Source organism: Pezoporus wallicus, unplaced genomic scaffold (genome assembly GCF_028554395.1).
Source record: "Pezoporus wallicus isolate ANWC-B61680 ecotype Strahan unplaced genomic scaffold, APGP_CSIRO_Pwel_v1 contig_5767, whole genome shotgun sequence".
Classification (NCBI taxonomy): Eukaryota; Metazoa; Chordata; class Aves; order Psittaciformes; family Psittacidae; genus Pezoporus; species Pezoporus wallicus.
Window position 1 is genome coordinate 6,332,069 of NW_026640599.1, and position 23,012 is coordinate 6,355,080.

Here is a 23,012-nt window from a genome sequence, read left to right on the forward strand (position 1 = left end):
TGACATTCAGGAATAATGCAGTTTCACATTTATATTAGGGGAAAACAAGCGATGGACATATTTAAATAATCATTACAAATTAAATGCCTGACACAAGGCAGGTTTCAACCTTGTTTTGCTGCACATCTTCTGGTAATCTTTAATGGCTATCATTTGAGGTCTTCTCATTTGCTTTGCCCATGAACAAAAGCTTTGTAATGGAGGTTCAAGTGTATGTGTCATCAGCAAAAGGTTCTCTTGAGGAAAATTAAGTGAAAGGACATTTTTCTTGTCTTCATGTTTGACATTGAGGAGTAGTGACGAGATAAGGTAGGCACAGGAGTCTTTCAAAAAAACACCAGATAGCAATGGCAGCATTTCATAAGGATGTGAACCGTTCATCATCTGCTGCAAAGACTCCGTTAATACGGCCTGCTTTTAAATCCAGCGCTTCACAAGGAATCCCATTTTCTACTGTTATTGTCACTTCGCATTTCTCTTCTAAATTTTCTCTCTCTGTTGGCTTTTTATTCTTTCTAAAAACAAGAAAGAGAAAATCATCTTATTCTGTTGACCTGCAGCACTCCACCATGATTCCACAGCCAGGAAACTGCACATATAGTCAGAAGTTCATTATAGGTTATGAAAAGCATAATCTGGTGCACCTCTTTGATGCTGTAAGCATACCACAGATGGTGGAGGCTTAAAGACTGGAAACCCTGGTTTAGTGGTTTGAGATCAGGAATCAGGAATCAGAAAACCTAAAGTAAACATGTTGTAAGCATGTTACACATATTACTTCACCTTCTCATTCTGTAGAATGACTGGAGAGTGCAGAAGGAAAAGCTGGTGAAAAACAAAAATGGAAAAAAACCTCTACATCTGTTTTTGCTTTATGTCAGGAAGGACCACATTAAGCATCTAGTCTGACCCTGTTAGGTATGTTATAGATTTTACCCCATAATGTGGGCAAATTAAAACATAACTTTAGAAACTGATCATCTTAAGACTATAGTCTCCAAATGTGGAGACTTGAATGCCCTCACACTCCTTGATGATCTCCAGAACTTAGGTACTCTTAATGCTGCAAATCCGTGTTTTTCAGTCAATCTTCATTAACAGTCACCTTCCCACCCAGTATTTATACTTCTGTGTTCTAGATCAAACAATTGCACAGCTTTCACTTTTCCAAGCTCCAGTTCCCACCGAAAGCATATTAAAATTATCCAAAAATACAACCACAAGAGGATGTAATACAGAAATATCAGTCAACATGTCACGATGTTCCTTTAGTTCCAGATTTATTCTGACCTTGAGATCTACTAGTTCATAGTTTAAAAACCTGCTACACTTTACAGCCTGCAGCATCAGCAGTTTCAGAGGATAAGAAACTCAAAGTTCAGCTCCACTGCTTCTTCCTATCCTGCAACATGTACTGTAACAATCTGACTCAGGACAACCGTAACAACCTGAGTCAGTGTAACTGCCACTAACAGCGATATTAACAATAATAAAATTTTATTGGCCTTTGGGAGATTCTTGGCATTACAGATTTGCTAAAAATAAACATGGGCAGTAGTAGGGGAAACCTCTTGAGTGCTGTACCTGCTCTTACATTGCTAAAAGGAGTGTTCTTTAGTACAAAAACTGCGGGGCCAGAACATAAAAGAAGATGCTAACAAGCAGGTTTGAAAGAAATTCTCTTAATCAGGGATTGTAGTGATAAGAGGCAATGGGTTCAGACTTAGGGAAAGTTCTGGTTGGATATAAGGAAGAAGTTCTTTACTGTAAAGGTGGTGAGGCACTTGAACAGGTTGCCCAAAGAAGTGGTAAATGCTCCATCACTAGCACTGTTCAAGGCCAGGCTGGACAGAGCCTTGAGCAACACGGTCTAGTGTGAGGTATCCCCGCCCATGGCAGGGGGGTTCAAACTAGATGATCTTAAGGTTCTTTCCAACCCAAACCATTCTATGATTCTGTGATTCTATGAAATTACATGAAGAGGAGACGTGTAGAACTCGTTGCCATAGGAATTCAGAGAAGCCAAAAATTTCTGAGTCCAAGGGGATACTAACAAGTTAAGAAGAAAACATTGTGGGTTACTCAATACATGAAAACCCAACACAGCTCAGGAAGGCCCCCAGCTGTAAATTAGACATTGGGAGAGTAACAGACGGAAAAAACGTGTGCTTACTCTGTTTTCACTCTTCCCAAGGCAAATGTTTATGGCCTCTGCGGCAGATGGTATTTTGGGGGGTAAGGATAGACTTCAGTCTAGTTCAGCATAACCAGTAGAGGATGATCCTGCCCTGGGTATGTGCCAAATCTATTATCAGACAGGGAGGTGTCCTATAGCTGCAATGACAGGAGAACAAACATAAGGCTGGGAGACAGTATGTCTGATACAGCTCACTGTAAAGTGAAAGGCTACAATTACACAGAGCTCTTCAACTGCAGGCAGCTGTGGGCTGGAATTTTATATGCTGGCAGTGATGCACACTGAAGGACTAATTAAGAAAATTTTTCAATTCAAGAAATAAGGTATGAGTGTAACTCATTCCTGAAACTCCATTATAGGCCAGTCGTGCTTCCCAGCCACCCTGAGTACGAATGGCCTGAAGCATGTGCTTTTGGGCTTCCTTTAACAGAGGTATTTAACTGATACTTTAAAGGCCTATAAATAAGAATTCCAAACTTTTATTTTTTTTTTTTTTAATTTTTACATTTTTACTTCTTACAAGGGCATGTTGTGATAGAACAGTGGGTAATGGCTTTAAATTGAAAGAGGGTAGGTTTAGATTAGATATTAGGAAGAAGTTCTTCCCTCTGAGGGTGGTGAGACACTGGAATAGGTTTTCCAGAGAGGTTGTGGCTTCCCCATCCCTGGCCAGGTTGGACAGGGCTTTGAGCAACCTGGTCTAAGTGGAAGGTGTCCCTGCCCATGGCAGGGCAGTTAGAACTAGAGGAGCTTTAGGTCCCTTCCAACTCAGACCATTCCATGGTTGATATGACTTTATGAGTTATAAGAAGTCAACACTGTCCTTGGGGCCAGATTTCCAAACCGGCTTACTCGGCAGCAAAGCTGCTGCTATGTCAGCTCTGGACAGATTTCCAGTAAAACTCATTACTGGGCATGCTAAAATCTTTGACGACCTGGTCACATACTTTGATGCCTGAAAAAGAGATGAGTACTTTCTAATTTCTCTTCTCTGATGTCTGGCTCTTCTTTCAAGCAGCCAAATAGCTTAGACCATCCATGTTATTTTTCCAGTCTTTGTAACAGTAGTTTACCCTCTCTTTCACGCCCTTGCCCCTGCCTGCAGATGCCATTGATGTAAAAGGAGGGTTGGAGTTCAATCATGGTGGGATCTGCTCTGAGGAAAAGTTATATGTAAAGGCAAAGAAGGGAAACAGGAGAAATGAAGCATAACAAGTAAAAGGACAACAAGAGCATGACACAGAGAGGATGCCAACTGACCACAGGCAGGCAGCAAGTCATATTAGTGGTGGTAGGATGATATGAGCATGTAGTTTACACCATATTGAGGGGAACCGCTCAAGCTCGGCTGAGTTATTTTGAAAATAAGAGGGGAGAAAATAATGTCTTTCAGCATGATATGAAACACAAATTATTATTTTAGCTAGAAAAAAAATCATAGCTATTTAGCATAATTTATATTACACTTATTTGAAATGTTCAAAGACCCCCTTTAAGTTAAGCACTACATAGACACACAGCCATTTTACTAACACAGAGGGCACATATGGGCTTCATATAGTGAAACATCATTCTCCAGTTTTACAGAAGAAGTTGCCTAGGTTCAGAGATGAAATAACTCAGCCCATACCACATGGAAGGTTGTGACAGGGCCTAAGCTAATCGCACATCCACAACAGCATCTCTCATCTATTTGTCAAATTCTGCTGTTTAAAAACAGAGGGCTTGCAAAACATACAATTCTTCTGAATGCAAAATATAACTAAAGGGATTCTGACTCCACTACTACAGGTTCTTTATGAGAAGCACTTATCCTTCACAATAAGTGGTGTTCTTCTGCAGTTAAAATAATGTTCTTCAAGGTGATAAGGAGGCAGAAAGGAAGTGTCTCTACAACACACCACTCTTCATATCTTCTTACAAGAATTCTTTGTTCTGTTGTATTTGGGGATGCAGCTCACCATATAGTCAATAATTTTAACATTACCTAGTTGTCAGCAGAGATTTACCCTTTTTCAGTTCTTCTGCTGTTCCTATATAACTCTGTTGCTGAAGTCATAATTTTTTCATGCTTAGCATAACCTTTGTGGCAGCCTAAAGCATGGCAGAAACTGAACTTCTACAGCAGAATCTCAGATGACCTGAGAAATTTCTATTCCTTATGCCCACTTCCAAGCCAACAGAAAGGGCAGAAACAAAATTCCACCTGCTCTCTGTCTTGCTCCAACATGCTCACACTAGGACAGCATGAGTAGCCTTCTCTTTTTCACCACTGCCACCACAGAAACTAAGAGAAAAAGGGCAGAAATGAAAAGAAAAAGAGTGTGTCTCTCTCCTACCCTACTGCCAAACAGCAAACACTTAGGCTCATGGGGAGATCTGGAAATCTGTGAAGGGCTGGGTTCTTTGCACTCAATAAGGTGAGACCATGCACCATTCCATTGAGCAGACCCTCTTCAGCCATACATTAATCATTATTGTGTCCCCTACTGAGTCTTCTGAAACTGCAGCAGCAATTTTTTTAGCCCTGCCAGGAGGCACACAATCACTGCTAGGCTTCTCCTTCTTGGTAGCAATTTGGGTAGTCTGTGAGAGGAGGCTCGCCTGTGGCACTAAACCTTGAGAACAATGACAGCAAATGTCTTGTAAAGCTATCATGTCTAGTTAGGTATTCTCCAGGATCATATTCTTGTACTCCCTATTTCCTCAGTACAACTCAACATTACTATACTTCACAGTTGTTACACTTCACATCTATACTTCCTTTTCTCAGAAAAAGACAGATGGGTTATCTTTACCTAGTGAGGGAGAGGGGGGCACAGCTATAATTTCTCTGAGACTGATCTGAAAAACAAAACCAGCCCAGATGGCTTAACTTGCAGTATTCAGTTAAGACAGAAGAAAAGCTAAGCCGCTTACTTCTTGCGTTGATGAATCCCTGCAACAACGAGGAAAACAATTCCAGCCAAAATAAGACAAAGAACAACACCAAATACAATAAGCCAGACAGGTGTGGAGGGCTCCACAGGAGGTGATAAGGTTGAGGTTATCTTCACGAACTGCAGTGTTTTGTCGCTCAACAGGAAGGCACTGTTGATTCTGTTCCGGTTCATCCTTCATAAAAACACAAAGAACATCACAACTTTTTATAATGGCATTTTACAAGTTAAAAAGATAAAAAGAAGGAAAAAAAAATCATATAGGTGCTGCAAGTCTGGGAGGGCTGAGTTTGATCCAGTATGATATTGGCAAGATTACACAGACCTTCATTTTAATACAGACCTTGTCAGTAATCCACAGACATCCACACACTTACAAACTTTTGTACACTTGAGTTTTGTATGTGTTCATGTGAAAAACTGGGAAATATAGGTGAGACCTGCAGTATTATTATTTATTTCTAGTTTGGACCATACACTGAAGACTTAGCAGGTTGTAATCTGTAACAGTGGCTCTGTTATCTTGTTCATGCAGCATTCAAGATTAGCACAGAAGTGGATTTACTTTTCAGTGCCCCTTGGTTCCTCAGACTGAACCACCCTGCATGTGATGGGCTGGTACATCTGCTCTTGCTGCTGTGGATTTTCTTAGGTCCATGAGGCACAAGATAAAATTTGGTCCAGAGGAATCCACCCATATAGCCTACATGCCCTTCCTCCCCGCAGGGTGCATATAAAAGGATTTATACTTTGCACATTTTTTCCAATTGCTACCCTTTAACACATACTTTCACTCACAGTCACTACTTCTAAGTATTTTCAGGCATTTTTGGATCTGAATCTAAGCAGCCTTAAGAGGCTTTAGCAGTATCTTTCAATTGCTACCCTTTAACACATACTTTCACTCACAGTCACTGCTTCTAAGTATTTTCAGGCATTTTTGGATCTGAATCTAAGCAGCCTTAAGAGGCTTTAGCAGTATCTTTCATTAGCTCTTTCAGAATGTTAAAAATTTTTGAGAAAATTTATTACACATATTTTTCTTGAGAGATTCTTTTTGTTTGTAGTTGTATGATTTACAAGCAGCTTTCCTGTATACAATTCCATCTAATTACCATAAAGCAAGTATTTCCTAAGAACAAATATATGGGAAATGCAAGTAAGATTTTGCAAATTTTTTTTCTTGGAAATTATAATGTTTGCCTTTCCCTTAAACAGGAAGTTCTTAGCCTTAATGAAAAGCTAGCATTCCTGGGGAAGACTGAAAGCCATGGCATATTAAAAGACTCGTTATACGGTAATCCGTCTTTGATTTAGAAAAGATTTTTATCCTTACTGATATGAAAGAATCATTGTGAACAGCTGAAATAAGCATTGTTCACCCTCATCTAACAGCTGGAGTTACAGAATTATGTGCTGAAACACATGCAGGCAGCTACAGGTGCATTTCATGTTTGTATATGCATAAGTATACCTTGTGTATATTTATGCAAGATCTTGAGTCTCATACAGAGCTCTGAAAAGGTTTACTTTATTCTTACTGTGTAGAGAATATGATACAATAAAATTATGGTACATGAGTAGTGTTCTTATGTGCTACTGTAGCATGAAGAATTAGAATAATGGTTTACTGTGGAAGCCTACAATTAGAAGCAATTGAATAAAAAGTATTGTAGTTTTATAGATCATTTTATTTCTCATTTCTAAGTTATAAAAGTTCCTATAAATAGCATATTCTTTATCAGGTGACAGACAACAGTTAAAACCCAAACATACTATAACAGCATCCAATTTCTGTGGCAAACAGGGCACATAAAAGATTTAAATAAATCAGCTTATGCTACTGAAGGTATCAAAGAATAACAGAAATGCAAAACCCCTGCATTCCATCACTCTGACAGAGAACTTCAGTGAATAAATAATCTGCTTCCTTCACTAATGCTATGAAGCTATTGTTTGGTGTCTGTGTAGGAAATAGTCTAATCTGCTCATGAGCTTAAGTTAATCCTTCCCAAAGAACGCATACTCATTCATCAGGAATTAGGCATTACACCTCCATAGAGATAACATGAATTTTCAAGACAAAGTACAGAATGCCTGAAAACAAAGAGGTCTGTTTTCCACTCCATGCGCCAGAAATGTACGAGTAATGCTGAAGTCAGATTACCCTTTTTTTTTTTTTTTTTCCCCTTCTTCAGCTCTACACTCCTTTTATTGGCTACAGAATGTGATATTTAGTAGAAAGCAAACTGCTTTGTACTGCACGGTCATTTGTACAAGCAACGCTCAACAACGTTATCGACTGGCATTCTAGTAAGAGATATGAAAAGAATGTAAGCATAAGATTGTTAGATTATTTAAGCCAAGCTGGGATACAGCCAGCTCTGGTCATAAAGAATTCACAGGAGCTCTTGTATTGTGAAAGCTGACTTCTAAATTAAGTCAGATGAACTGTGCTTGAGAAGCACCAAAAGGGAGCCTGTGGCCATTAGTCTAGGCATAGATGTGCATGTGTCATGCAATGAAAGTTAAATGACCTCGAATACTGTATTCAGTTATGGGCCTCTCACTACGAGAAAGACATTGAGGTACTGGAACGGGTCCAGAGAAGGGCAAGCAAGGTGGTGAAGGGTCCGGAGAGCAAGCCCTGTGAGAAGCAGCTGAGGGAACTGGGGTTATTTAGTCTGAAGAAAATGAGGCTCAGGGGAGACCTTATTGCTCTCTATGACTACCTGAAACTAGTAGGGCAAGAGGTAGGTGTCATTCTCTTCTTCAAGTAACAAGCAACAGGGTGAGAGGAAACAGACTCAAGTTACACCAGAGGAGATTTAGATTGTATATTAGGAAAAACATCTTCACCAAAAAGGTTGTCAAGCATTGAAACAGGCTGCCCAGGGAAGTGGTCGAGTCACCATTTCTGGAGATATTGAAAAGACATTGAAGTAACATTTAGGGACTTGGTTTAGTGATGGACTTGACACTTAACACTGTCAAGTGTTAACAGTTTATGGCTGGACTTGATGATCTTACAGGTCTTTTCCAACCTAAATGTATTCTATGATATAAATTACACCCAGAAAGTGTGCAATTCTCTCATCTGAGGGAGAAGGCTCTCTCACTGGAAAATACAGCAGCTGGATGAGAGCAGCATATGTGCAGTACAGTACCTGCAAATTACAGGTAAAGCTCTAGAAAAGGGCTAGATTTCTTCTGGGGCTCCAGCAGTAAGGGAGACTCCTTCCAAGTCATAATCCCAATGCTGACGTGCTTTGCATTCTGTGGTACTGTTAAAAATCCTCTAATCTCACATGCATGAAAGAGTAGTGACCCCTTGGTGTTTTAACTACTTGGACAGGTTCATCCTTAAAGAGGCAGAGTGCTCATTCACACAAGTCCAGAGAGAGAAAGCATTCTCAGTCAGCAAGGAAGAAAAGGTTGCAGAGGCAGTGTCTGTACCTGATGGCAGCTTCTACCTCACTTCCAGGAACAGTTGTCACATTTTTTGAAGAATCTGTGACCACGAACCAAAAGGACACCCTATCCGTCACATTGCAGAGCAGCACATTGGAAATTCTGCAGACAGTTAAAACAACAATCATCATTAAAGTGCACAGAAGGAATTACTGAAATATTACAGATTTTCTTAAAATATATCTTTCATTTAAAGGGAGAAAAGTTCTTACTTTAAAAACGTTTACAGTTAATGCTCAAGAGAAAAATATCACTCCCAGCATTTCCTATTTCCCAATACTAATAATAATAAAAAAAGCTTACTAAGACCAAACTTGAGTCTTAAAATGAATTTCTGAATCTATTACAAACTTGCATAGTCTTGCATACACATTTAGTGCAATCAAATGGAAAAATACATACTTGCATCTTAATCATTAGGGCTGTGACTAAAGCCATATAAAGGGGCAAATGCATTGGTTGAACTAAGAACTTTGGTTTTGACAGGTAATGCCACAGGAACCAGGAATGAGGGATTCCCCACATGATTTTCAAATGAATGCAGTCCTCATATAGGATACATTTGTTGGAGGGAAGAGCAATGAAACCGATGTTATTCTTTTTCACATCTTTATTCACAGAGTAAGGGCAATGGGCTAAGTTTATATATTCTACTGACACTGGCCTATGACCTTTAGCTTATGCTATGACAAAGATTTATCTTATCTGTTTAAAAAGATTGCTCAGCTTTATGTGAAGTTAATAGTGGAAGGCCCCAGGCACACAGCTTCTTATGGCATACTATGTAAAAAGTCTGAAAAAAAAATGTCTTTTAAATTACTTTTTTCAGATTCTTACAAATTCGTTTTCTATCACTCATAGTAGTAAAAGGTGTAAGTATCATTTAAAAAATCCATGGAATGACATGGTATTTAAACTAAAGTGAAGGGCAATATATCATAGTAGTGACTGAGGATAGATGGTAACCTTATGTCTTTCTGTGTGTTCCCAGTTTATCCACACAACTAAGAAACAAACCAGCCAAATGCATAATACATAGGAATTGTATAATGTGACATTAATTATGGCATGGCAAGGAACATCACATGTACCATAAAAGGACTGCTGAAGTCTTTATGAAAGAGAGCTAGAGAGATAAAAATGGGGAAAAAATATTTAGTTCTTTATCATTATACATTATATACATATATAATTATATACTTTCAGGTTGGATGGGGTTTTGGGCAACTTGGTCTAGGGGAAGGTGTCCTTGCCCATGGCAGGGGGCTGAAATGAGATAATCTTTAAGGTTGCTTCCAAACCAAACCATTCTGTGACTCTATGATTTTATGATCATTAATAAATAACCTAAAGAATTTAGCTCAGGACTCAGGTTTACTGACCATGTCCAAGCAGCAAGCAGATATTCTGAAAGTCTAGGACCAAGAATTAGGATCATTTTTATTTCCAGAGAGCAGCCCTGACTCGTTTCCCCTTTGCACAAGTTCTACCTGGTCACAAGCTCTCCTGTCTTGACCATCCTCAGTTGGGATGGTCAGTCTTCAGATACTTCCTGCTGTTCTGGAGAAGGAAACTCTGCAGTATGTCAGTGAAGAAGATTGCAGCCCCTCTTTTAATTCACTGGAGTGATGTTTGTAACATCCATTACTACTACAATTGGTTTTAAGATTTAGCCTGTCCATCATCAAAATTCAGGTTTTAACATTTGCTTTTCCAACCTGTGATCCTTCTCAGGGTGATGAATTCCCAGCTGCTAGCCACCTCCCCTGCGGCAGAGTTCTGTTTTGTAGTGCCATCTGCCGGCTAATTACAATCATAATTAAATGACCTCTGCAGTGGCCTGAGAAACAGGAAGCATGAGGCAGGAAGGAATACAAGGCAGTCAAAATTGCCGATGAATGTGTAGACTTTGTCCAGAAAAGAACGAGTTTGCTTTTAAGGCACAACAGGCATTGGCTTGATCACAGTATTCCACTATGCGTATTTTTGCACAAATATTTTACTTACTGCTGAAAACCTTTTTGGGCAGTATTCTGAGTATCTTGGGTAGTGCAACCTTTTGTTTTACAGAGAAGGTATGTATTAAATAGAGATACACAATAAAATTGACATCAGTAAGTCTGCAGTGCTGGAACAGCCACTTTTACTATTATGGAACAATGACAATTTTGCAAATATAGAGAATTTTTATGGAAAAAAGAGGAAAGTCATCCCCTGGAATTTGGAAAGATGTTCACATCAGTTTGCTGGCAACAGTCAGAGGATCAAAGCAGATTTAGTCCTCCCAAAACAAAAGCAAAGCACAACATTTGGGGGAGGGGGGAGTGTCTTGCTGACTTCACAGAATATCCAAAATTGTATCTGCAGAGGAAGTTTTCCATCAGGAGAATTTAGAACAGTAGGACCTAAGGCTTCATTTCACTGCAGTTCCTAAAGCTGGAATTTCTGTAGTGCAATCAAAACCTGACCCAGGTAGAAAATCTGCCAGAAAATATTGCCCTACAGATGATTTTGAAATGGGGTGAGTGAGGAAAGTCTGATCCACAAAGAGATCCCCAATAAATTTCATAAAGACTGGCAGAACACCCTGACTTTCTTACTCTCATTCAGAGATTCAGAGACACTTCAATCTGGGGTCTTCCCAGTGTCAAAGCTTTCGGCATGTGATACAGCAGTTCATCATTTTGGGGCAACATATCTTTCTCTAGAACAAACAGCACTGACTCAATCAATTGGGCAGCAAGGCTTACGCTAGAATACTTGAATTTTGTCTCCTTTCTGCTCCCTATTTTGTCTAAAATCTTTGCTCAATTATAAGAATCCAAAATCTGGCTTTACTGCCACCACCATTGGCAGAATCTGAATGCTGTAAATCCTCCCAGTCTCCAAAAAGAGTAATACTGCTTCTGAGAATTTCAAAGGGGATTGAGTAAACACCAAAACAGACCGGTTCAACAAGCACCAATGTGGAAATCTTTTTTGCAGCAGGTACACTTTTTGGCTTTTTTCCTCTGTGCTGTTTCCACGCAGGTTTGTTTCACAGCATGCAGAAGAATTACTACACTATGCTTATATATTGTTTAGATTTGAGAATCTGATATCTCCATGCACTATGCTTATTAAATGTATTTGTAAACATATATGTGGACATCTTTCTACTTCCTTAGCAGGCAAGAAGACTTTTGTCACAGGTACTATAGGAAACTGTTATCATTAAAATGGTTCTGCTGGTTCTGCTTTATGGCACCATGGCAGAAGTCTGAAATTGCATTTCCTTTAATATATGCAAGTGAACATCAGTGAGTTGGGTGCAGGAAACCCTGATGGTTCTTTGGCCTGAAACACCATCATTGTTCCTTATGGAGATATAAAGGCTTGGTTAGGGTAAGAAAGAGCTGCCAGAGACTTGGGGAGCTGGTTGCCTCGAGCGGTCGTTAGCTCGTGAAAGAACCACAGTCCCCAGGTCCTGAGCACCTATCTCTAACTCCTGAAGGCATCAGGCCCCTTCCAAGCCAGTGCTGTGCGGCTGCTCCTGCAAAGAAATGTTACTTTCTTCCTCTTTGCGAACAGCAGCAATGAGATCACCTTGCTGTAACAGCTTTAACTCTAGAAGCTTATTTTCTTGTTCTAAATAGACACAATATTTTTAGTACCAAAAAAGCCTGTCTTAGGAAGATGGATAATGTTGATGGATATTTTTCTCATCATTTCATGGGGAATACTTCAGCTTTTTTAATATACAAATGAGGAAAAGACGTACCAAAAGTAGATTCTATTACTTGAATGAAAGTAAATGTGATGACATTCTTTCTGTTTTAAAGATCAACTAGTCTGAGGCCCAAAAGAGATGCATATTATTTCAAATGAGTCACAGATTATAAAAAACAGGGTTACTAACACAGACTACAGACAATATTTTTTTAACACTGAGAGATCAAAGGTTGGCTCACATAGTTCAGTAATGTACGTATTGAGAACCCATATATAGAGCAGGAAATAAAGGGGGTTTAATTCTTCACTGAAAAAGAAATATTTATTTTATATGTATTAATAATTACTGAGTAATTTGATGGATTGTGTCTTTGTTTCATACAAACTTGAAAAGTTTGACAAGCCTTTCAAGCATTAAACAGAGCTTCATTATTTATTAAATTCTAGTTTAGAAATTAACTTTAGAGAACTCAAGATGTAATGTGCAATCCTGTCCATTTTGCATTAGTTACACAAGGGCAACAGCACCATCAGCTGTTGTTTCCCGCGGCACATTTAAATGCTTGTCGTTACAGGCTGGCTTTTATTCAGCTCCAGAAGCCTAACAAAAGATGACTTTGAATCTCAAAAATGATGGAACAGACTGCAACAATGGTTATGCTGATCCACCAGACAGATTATTCTGGGGCCTGATCCAGCTAGCTCAAGTTAATGGCATTTGGTCTCATGTGGGAGTTAGTTGCGGCTGTGAGTTACTGCAAGGCTGTGGGTGTGCTAGAAATCAACGTTAAAGGGGAGGTTTGTCACATCCTGGTTATGGATGGTGCAGAATTTATACCCTGGCAGAACCAGCATTTGCTTACATAAAATACTGGTGAATTTTTCATAAGTCTTTATTTTGACAAAAGTCTTTAATTAAACAGATGCAAAATTTGGGTAAATTTAGATGCTACCAGAATGCAGTCACAAACAATTTGTTTGTTATTTTATGAGAGAATAATTATCATTGATCTTTTACAGCTCCCAAAGAAAATGTGTTGGCATTAATCTGTAAAAGCTCCTGCAGCGCAGTGTAATTCATCTGACACCAGCTCCTGCTGGTGCTAACACTCTCCTTACCAGCTATGCAAGAGTGTGCAGGGCATGCTGCTCTACAATCTGGGATGCTGAGTGGTCCTGCACCTCCATTCCCACTGTGAACGGGATGGAGATGGGCTGCACTCCCTCCTCTATACCCAGTTACTCCAGCTGCCAGCCACACGGGTGGGGAAAGGAGTATATTATTTCCAGATTTCTAACAGGATGGAGGCTTTCATAACTTTCCTGATCTCATGTAACAGGCAGGTTAGCTGGGGTGCACTGAGAGGTTCACCTAGATCTCCATTGCTGAACTCTGAAGAGTCAGAGGTCCTCTGGGACTTGTGAGAAATTTATAAATAGGAAACTCCTCAGTCTGTTGCCTAGCAAGTTGGACCAGATCTCAGAGCGGCACAGCTGTCGGTTGACATGCTGTCTACACATGACCCCAGAGGTATCTAGAAGTGCTAGAAGAGTTATCAGTTATACCTCGAAGGTACACCCCAACAAGCTATACCCCACATAAGGAAGTCCTATACCATCTTAAAAAGATATAAAGATGACCACACCTAGCTGTTTCCAAATATTATACTGACTTCACTTCTGACAAACATAGCAGCAGGAAATTATTGACATGTCCAACCCCTCCTCCAAACTGCAGTGACACTGACATTATCGTATTTGTCCATAGGAAAAATTGTCTTGGTAGGAGACTGAATTAAGTGAGCATAAATTCTGTGATTTCCCAGAGTGGATAGAGATAACTTCCATTCAAACTTTAACTGCTTTCATACTGGCTTGATTTTTTAACTCTTCCTGCACCAAGCTTTCTAATTTCACTTTAATGTGCAGAGAGCCATTTTGCTTAAAGAGGAAAAAGATCACTGGCTTCTGACCCAGGTTTTTTGCTATGTGAAAGAACTATGACTTTGAAGAAAGACAGTAATTTACAAAAAGGACATGAGACTAAAATAAGTGTACAAAAGCAAATCTTTACGGATCAGATACTCTGCAACCTCTGCTAATTTGAAAACCTGAGAAAAAGCCCTGCATAATCACCTTTAATTAACTTGTATCTTGAACTCATTTTTTTAAATGTCATTTTAATTGGGTGCAGTAGCATACTTGGCTGTTTCTGTTAAGCTCAGTATAATGGCTGTCTTGCTCAAAGGAGACAACTTCTGAGGAATAAAAATGAAACAGCAAGGAACCAAGCATTCGTGTTACACAGAGAGGGAAATCGCCTTGTATTTAAGAGAAAGTGCAGCAGCCACAATAATCACCATGTGACTAAAGGTAACTAATACCTTTGCAAACGTGGAATATGCTTCATCTGATACAATGACAGCGTGAAGCAGGGTTTATTAAAGTAAATTAAAAACCTTATTCTCATTAGCCTACCAGAACTATAAATCTTTCCTTTAAGACTAAAAAAAAAAAGAAAAAATAATAGACCTATAGAAATTCACTTATAAGGTTTCTCAATTAAGATACATACTGAAAATACAGCTTGCTAAATAGTCTGCCTATTCTGATATCTAATTTCATAAATTGCAAGGATCAGAAACCTGAGAAGAATATTCAATACCTCAGGGTGGATTTAATCCCAAAACCAATTAGAGGCTGATTTATGTCTGAACTGCAATATCTGAAACTTCTTGACGTTATGTAACTCAACCACTGCAATATTAGGGATAGATACACGCAGCAGAACAGAGCAGTAGCATAGCCATCCACCTTCCAGTTCCCCAAGTCAGCTCATCTTCAGCATACCACTGGAGCTGTGCTCTGAAATGTGCACCAAAGCTGCCTATTCAAGGATCTGTACTGCATTTCTTAACCTTGCCAATGTGTCCCTTCACCTCTTCCCCGTATGGTGTGCAGAAAGTATCATGTCTTACTGTCAGATTCTGCTAAAGTGAAACGGCGCAATCCACTGAGATCCGCAGCTGTTGAACTCACATCAACAGGGATACTGGTCCAAAGACTGAACATTGCTTAAGACAAAGAGAGTGTGATGTTTAACACAGTCCTGGTTTCAGCTGGGATAGAGTTAGTTTTCTTCCTAGTAGCTGGTGCAGTGCTGTGTTTTGGATTTAGTCTGAGAACAATGCTGAAAACACACTGATGTTTTTAGTTGTTGCTAAGTAATGCTTACCCCAATTAAGGACTTTTCAGTCTCATGATCTGCCAGTGAGGAGGGGCACAAGAAGCCGTGAGGGAGCAGAGACAGGACACCTGATCCAAACTAGCCAAAGGGGTATTCCATATCACAGCAGCCATGCCCAGTATAGAAACTGGGCGGGGGGAGAGTTAAGCATGAAGGGACCAATTGCTGTTTGGGTTGGTCTGGATATCGTTTGGTGGGTGGTGAGCAATTTTACTGTGCATCACTTGTGTTTACTGGGGTTCTGGGTTTTTTTGTTTTGTGGTGTTTTTTTTTCTCTTTTCTTCTTCCCTTCTAGTTTTATATGTCTCTCCTTGTTATTTCACTTTCATTCTTATTAGTAGTAGTACTAGCAGTAGCACATTGCACTTTAACTATTAAACTGCTTTTATCTCAACCCACAGGTTTTACTTTATTTTTTCAATTTTCCTCCTCATCCCACTGTGGGGGGTGTGTGAGCATCTGCATGCTATTTAGTTGCCAGCTGGTGTTAAACCATGACAAACATATATCTGTGTGTCAAAGAAATATAGTGGTATAGTCTGTTTTCAGGAACTTTATATAACGATTTCTACAGTTCTTTACAGCAAAGAATGCACCACTACGTACAGCATTTTAATATGTATAAGGCAAATCAGAGTAGGTGCTTACTGAGTCGTGCTCTTGCTGGAATATCTTCTCATTGCAAAAGCCATCATTGCTTTGAAGAGGTACTCTTCATTAGCATCCCAGGCATACTGTAAAGGAAGAAGGAAGATAATCAGTTTCAGCACCAGTGAAATACAGAAAAGGGAAAAGGGTCACTGAACTTGAAATGCTATATTGATCAAGAAAATGAATAAATTCTCTGGTTGTGCTATGAAAATAAATTCCTACCCACTATCTGGCGTTCACTAAGGACTTTTAAGAGCAGCTGTTATAAAGCACAATATAAAGTGCAAAGAATGTTTCCAAAAGCTTAATGCATTGAATGCTTCCAAAAGTTGGAGATGCAAAGATTCTTGCACCAAAGATAAGGCATATTACTAGAATTCTCCCTCACACACCCGCATTGATGGCCTTGACTCTTTTGCTGGATAAACCCTAGTGAAGCAAAAGGCCTAAATTCACTCTCAAAGACTATTTCACTTTGTCCCTCCCCCCTCAAAAAAAAAAAAGATAATGCTGAAGGTAGTCTCTGAGAGTTGGATACCAGGACACCAAGAAATAAAACGAGATTATGGCCTTATTGCTGCATGTCATCCTTGCAACAAGACAAACTAAACTATAATACAAATTACTACATCGCACATGAGACAAAAGAAAAATAGCATCCTTACTAATTCAATAGAAATTAAAATGCAGGCTCCAAAAGTTGTTCTCTGTTTTCTTGACAAAAAATCATGGGGAGGGGAGGGCAGGGGAAGGGAAGGGAATAAAAAAAAAGAAAAAAAAGAAAAAAAGAAAAAGAAAAAGACACAAATGCAATGTAGTACTACTGAGTATATGTATTTGGTATGCTTCATTCAGTGCAGTACATGTATATATGCACAATTTGTCACTATCAAGTATCCAGTTTTCATAAATAATGCAGTAGCCTATAGCTTCTTTAAGTCAGAGTAACAAAGGGCATCTTAAAACAGGGAAAATAATTTGTAGTGAGGAACTCAATCCCCAGCTAAAAGAGTAAGCACTTTAAAAAGAAGACAGAATAAACAGAAAGCTGCAAGAAATGGGGAAAGAGAGAAAGCTCAGCAGAAACTGGGAGCCTGCTTGAGATGCTGAAAAAGATGCTGCAAACAAACTTCTGGGTGGAAGGGCACGAAGTCCCAAGAAAACAGTGATCAGACAGAAGTTAAGAGGAGATTAAGGTTGCTGTGGGCTCCATATGAACAAGAACCTCAGGACATGATTCATGAAGGAATATGCAAGAGGAAGGGAACATAATGAGGAGGAAAAGTATGGCAAGAATACCTTAAAGCTAACAAACTGTATGAATTCAGGACAAGTGGGCATGGATTGCCAGAAGTCAATTTCTAATCATCAGCTTTCTCCAGTCAGAGAGGGGTAGGTGCAAAGAAACCTAGAAACCTGAATTGTTCTACCATCAGGCTTTATCAGTTTCACCTTTATCCTCCAACTGCAAAAGCCTGGACTGCAGCTGATGACTGAGGATGTTGCTTCTGCTCTTATGTTCCTATAAAGTACAGCTATTAATGCACATTTTGTGCTGCTAGAGAGGAAATATTAAATATCATTTGCAACCACACACTATAAGCATAACTCTGTTATCAATGAAACCTTACATGACAGTATCAGAAACGTTACTGTTTACCATCTTCTTTGCTACACAGAGGAACACACACAAAGACCATGGCTCAGTTGCGCTTGTCATCCTTTATATGTTACAGAGGAGGAGAATTAGACACAGCTGACTGTAAAAGCCAGTTTTAAGTGCCTGTAGCAAAAGCGGAGGTTGATGATAGATGTGTAAGTTGTTGATGAGGTGAAATGGTATAGTAATGCTCTAAGGAAGATAACATTAAATGTTAAAGTAGCAGAACAAGATAGATTATAATATTACAAAATTGCCGTGAGCAACCTGATCTGATTTCAGTGTTGACCTGGCTTTGAGCAGCAGGGGACTAGGGACCTTCCAAGGTCCCCTCCCTCTTGAACAGTTCTGTGTTTTAATTAAACAGCCATTCAGGCTACAGTATGGCTACAGACATATGAACATACTTCTATTTCACCTGTCTGCAGCCCCTGAGGTACCAGCTTTTTGACTCTGACATTTAAACTGAGTGGTGACACAGACTTACATGGAATTCTCAGGGCATATAATTTCTATTCACTTCCTAGCTGTCTTTGGCCCTTTTGAATTAACTCTCTAGCACTCTGCTACCTCCATGCATAGGAAGCAACTAGTGACTAGCACCTATTCCAGAAGCTACTCATAAAGTTAACATCATCCTCAGACTCATAAATCACTTTCCTTTCATTTAGGCTACAGATACCATGTCTCCTCCTACTAGTTAGCAAACAATATCAAGTACACCCATTATTTGCAAATAAAATGGTAACAGCTAAATACATACGGTCTCTTAGCTGCTCTTTCCAGCTCCATTGTGATAAGAACCATATAAATATATGAAATGGCACTCCTGCCTCAAAGTACAGCCTGCCCTGTAAACAGATTAAAAAATGGTGTCCTGTCTTTATCAGCCTCACAAAAAGTGGCATGCACTAAACCTTGTGGAAAACGACAGTAACCTATTTTCTGTGCCCCTGCACATTGGAGTTTTCCTGCCAATCCTAGAGCAAAATGCCCACAGTATCAGTGTTTTGTATTGTAATCCAGCTTGAAGTGACTTGGAAATGAATGGGAAAAAAATTAGCAGCAGATCATCATAACCAAGATGTTCTAAGCAGGCTGTGTCCTACTGTGATACAGTGACATCATTATGCTTTTCTTTGCTAAAAGAGATAAATAAAATGAAAAAGTAAAGTGTTCCAAATTATTCAATCAAAATAAATTTCAGTTTGATAGTAGTTTCAGTTTTCAGTTTCAGGCATTTGCAAAGAAGACTGCAAAGCCTACGGAAAGAAGCAACTACTACCTGTGCACTTAGTAAATTGTTCATTATTTGTGAATAATTCTGTATGGCATCATACCACTTTCTGCATGTTGTTGTTCTAAAATGCTGTTCTAAACTGTCCCATTCAGAAGATATATATGAAATAAACTACTATCTAAAAAAAAAAATAGACTCCTCAGTTACTGCTTTTTTCTTGTGATACAAAATGACTTCAAGATTCATTATTTGTATCAAAGCCTTTTTAGATGAAAAATAATAAAAAAAAGGTCCCAAATGATCAAATACCCCTCCCCCCCCCCTTATTTTACTACAATTGGAGAAGGAAAAAGCACTAAGAAAGAACATTACTGGGAACTGCAATTTTCATTCCTTGCTACTATTTTGAACCAAGATTAAATCGAAACATTACAGTTACCATCGAGAGAAGCTTCAATAACAGAAGCCATAGAACACTATTTTCAATAAATTTTTGAACTAATCAGGCTCACACTACTGTTTAATTAAAGTCTCTCACCCAAGTGAATTGATTTCAATATGAATTTCCACAAATACTTTAGCATGTATCTGGAACTTTTCTTCCCAATTTGTCTGGTTTATGAAGTTATCAGCAGGATAAGGCCCCTGCTAATGTCAGCTTGGTTACTGGACTGTTCTTGTCTCAGCCCGTGGGAGTTGCACTTTTGATTCTCCTCCCCATCCCTCCGGGAGTGAGGAAGGGGAGAGACCCCAGGTTGGTTGGGGGGGCCTCAATTGCTTCCAGCCCGGCACCACTCACTAGGAGTGAGTGAACAAGCTGTCTGGCTAGGTTTTAAACCACAACAGTTCTTTTTGGCGCCAACATGGGGCCCGAAGGGTTGAGATAATGACGGATCTGACCGGATTAATAGTCACTCGTCACAATGCTGATTTATTTGCTCTCAAGGTTGTTCCTCTTGATCTCACAGTTTCAGTATATCGTATCTTACTTCCATCCGGTATTTGCTGTATTAGTGTTTTTCAAGTGTGGGGCTTGGGCTAAGGTTTTTGTCTCATTGTACTTTATGGTAGTGACTTGTAATACAATAGAATCATTGATCATGAAACTGATCTGGTTTATGTTCCCAGTGTGGTCACCACCTTTATACTTTGGGAGGTATATAATAGAAGTGCTTAGCAATTACACATCTTTTTTCTCCTCAGGTGGTCAACCTGTGAAGGAGACATCCTTTTACCCTCCCAGTCCTCCCCCCAGACCATTTACATTTGTGAGTTTTGAAGTTTCTGAATGGCCTTTTAATGCTGTTGAGACTTGTTTGCTGATCGTGATGGGGAGCACCATGTTGGCATGCATACAGAGTGTATTTTGCTCACGAATGATTTCAAGAGTTAAGCAGAGTCAGGTCTGGGTCTTGTCTGGGGTCAAACGACGATGTAGGAGGACCAAGAGATTTTCCCTGAGGCTGGACAGCCATGAGTGGCAGGGTGTGTGGGATAGTATGGGCAAGTATCTAGGTCAGTGGGCCCCTCCAGTACTTTGGAATTTCACCACCGAACAACTGCAAAATCCAGAATGGTGAAACCCTTAAATGAGTTGTGTGGCCATTCTGGCCATACCAGAGATGGACAAATCATGGCAACGTGCTGGGGCTTGGCCTATGCTTACAGGGCCTTGTTCAACACTGTCCAGCACCTTCAAAAGGAAAAAAAGGTCAGTGGATGTGAGGGCAAAGCAACAGTCAGCGCAGCTACTCCAGCTCCAGGCACAGCAGCTTCACCACCCCCAGCAACAAGTACAGTCGCTACTCAAACTCTTGCTGCAATGAACAGCGCAGCTACCCCAGTGGCAAGCAAAGCAGCTACTCAAACTTCGACTGCAACAGACAGTGCAGCTACCCCAGCTCCAAGCACAGCAGCTACACCACCTCTAATTTTGGAAAGGCTTCTACAGTCACAGGGAGACGTACATGTCTCCAATGTCTTATAATATGTAACCAACTGCTTTTTGTTTCCCAGGGCTCCTAACATAATTAGACACCAGACTTCCAGATAGAAAACTGCTCAAGACATTTCATATCTAATTTTATGCTGTATCACACTGCAGATTTGCTCTAAGCATTCTAAACTGCAAAGTACTGAGCTCTGCCATATTTCATAGTACTTTAGATCAGGAAGGACCATTCAGTCATCCAATGTCCCAGTCTCTTATGTATCACAGACCCTTATTGCTCACAACAGTACTTCATTAAGCTCAAGGACCTGCTTTAAGCTGAAGCATTCTAGTCCTCATGAGCCTCATGACAAGAAAGGCCACTGTCTGATGAAGCCCTACATTAGTAGGGAATTGATGAGATATGCTTGAATGATCTCTCCAGAGCAGTCTGAGAGTCTGACATAAGTCCCATTTTATAAAGACCTAACAATCTTTTCCTGCTTCTCTTCCCAGACATACTTGACTTTACAATTAGCACTGAAGTAGAAGTGCTTTTCCCAAAATACAGACTAAGTTTTATGCTGCACCTCTCATGCATAAAGTGTAATACTTCTACTGTTTTTCCAGGAAAAAAATAAAATATTTCACAGAATATTATCTTTATGAAAATATGAGCTTTATACTTCTCTTAAAGGATCCCATTTTAAGGAGCGGACTAGTCAAATGTCAAGAAATGGATGCCTGGATCATGACTTGAGCACATCTATTACAATTAACACTTCAAAACAAATTGCTTGTGCTGCCTTCAGAAACTTTACAGTATACATTACTTCTTATATATTCAGTTAGGATGAATATGTGAAGATATGTTACTTACTGCATCATCTCCCAAAGCTGTTTTGATACTAAGCCGTACTTTGAAAGCATTCTGTGCATCTGGCACGAAGAGAGAAAAAAGGAAACATATATTGACAATCAGCCAAAATAGGACTTATTTACTTCTCTGATTATTTCACAAATGGCAGCTCTTCTAAATTTGTCTCTACAGATCATCCAGTTAGGAGGACAGAAGTTACTGGCGTGAAAAAAGCCATAGCCCTACAGAGTCTCAGTGAGAGTTACCACGACCTTTTTAAGTGAGATCAACTTCCAGATTTAATTTGCAAACTCATAAAAGAAGTGAATGCTCAGCATTTCAACCTCCAAACCAGAGACAACCAGTTACAATAAAAATCTGAGAAGCTGGCAGCATTACAGATGTAAACTCATAGCTACATTTATCTGGGAAAGGGTGGGAATAAGCTCCAAAACTTACCTGGCTTGCAGAGCTCAGCATGAGCAATAGCAGCTACAGAGAGAGTAACCAGCAAAACCCGTAACATCCTGTCAGCATGGAAAGGCTGAAGAAGTGAGCCTCCCCTGTAAAGCACTCTTAAACTTTCTGTGACCCAGGATTAAAGCATCAGGAGCATATGTGAGCAACCAAGGGTTTAATAATTAACCCCCATTATTTTAGCTAAAACAGGCACTAGAAACAAGTGTCTTCTGTTAGTTATTTACTATCTTTTTTATGTAGTAAAAAACAAAAAAGCCATAACAGCTTCTTAATTTTCCTTCTTCCTTTTTAGAATAATACAAAACTTCACCAGACCAACCTTTTTTCCTCATATATGCGATGTCAGACAGGCATACAGATGTCCAAGGGACATTACAGCTGAGCAGCCAGTGACTGCGGTGGTAGGATGCTGTGTTCTTACCCACAGCAGGTGAATTTGAAGCTCAGGTGCCGCTGGATCCCAAAGGAAGCTGCTGCCCAGCTTGCTTCAGAAACTGGCTGGCCCCACAGAGGGCCCCTGAGGATAAAGGAAGACTAGACACCTTTTTCAACCCAAAATAAACGAGTGACGAACACAGAAGCCCCAGCCCCAAAAAACAGGGCTCCAGATTTTCCTCTTCTTTGCCT

The 23,012-nt window shown here is 39.7% G+C and overlaps 1 protein-coding gene across 2 annotated transcripts; it reads right to left on the reverse strand.

Annotated features, from left to right (window-relative positions):
• CLTRN (collectrin, amino acid transport regulator) lies at window positions 1–22,474 on the reverse strand. Of its 2 annotated transcripts, none has more exons than XM_057419516.1 (6): window positions 22,365–22,473; window positions 21,927–21,985; window positions 16,214–16,299; window positions 8,593–8,709; window positions 5,117–5,311; window positions 1–515 (listed from the first exon to the last, which is right to left on the reverse strand). In XM_057419516.1, exons 1-6 carry the CDS (start codon window positions 22,429–22,431, stop codon window positions 359–361), a joined length of 681 nt encoding a protein of 226 aa, XP_057275499.1. In that variant the 5' UTR covers window positions 22,432–22,473; the 3' UTR covers window positions 1–358. The 2 variants fall into 2 exon arrangements, with proteins under 2 accessions (XP_057275499.1, XP_057275500.1); XM_057419517.1 differs by lacking the exon at window positions 1–515 and adding an exon at window positions 2,174–2,334 and having other exon boundaries at window positions 22,365–22,474.
• Window positions 22,475–23,012: the final 538 nt, after the last annotated feature.

Coding starts and splice junctions, on each gene's coding strand:
- CLTRN (XM_057419516.1), bottom strand. CDS start 22,431: ATGTTACGGGTTTTGCTGGTTACTCTCTCTGTAGCTGCTATTGCTCAT. Junction 16,300..21,926: donor CAGCTTTGGGAGATGATGCA/GTAAGTAACATA, acceptor CTTCCTTTACAG/TATGCCTGGGATGCTAATGA. Junction 5,312..8,592: donor GAGGTAGAAGCTGCCATCAG/GTACAGACACTG, acceptor GTTTTTATGAAG/GATGAACCGGAACAGAATCA.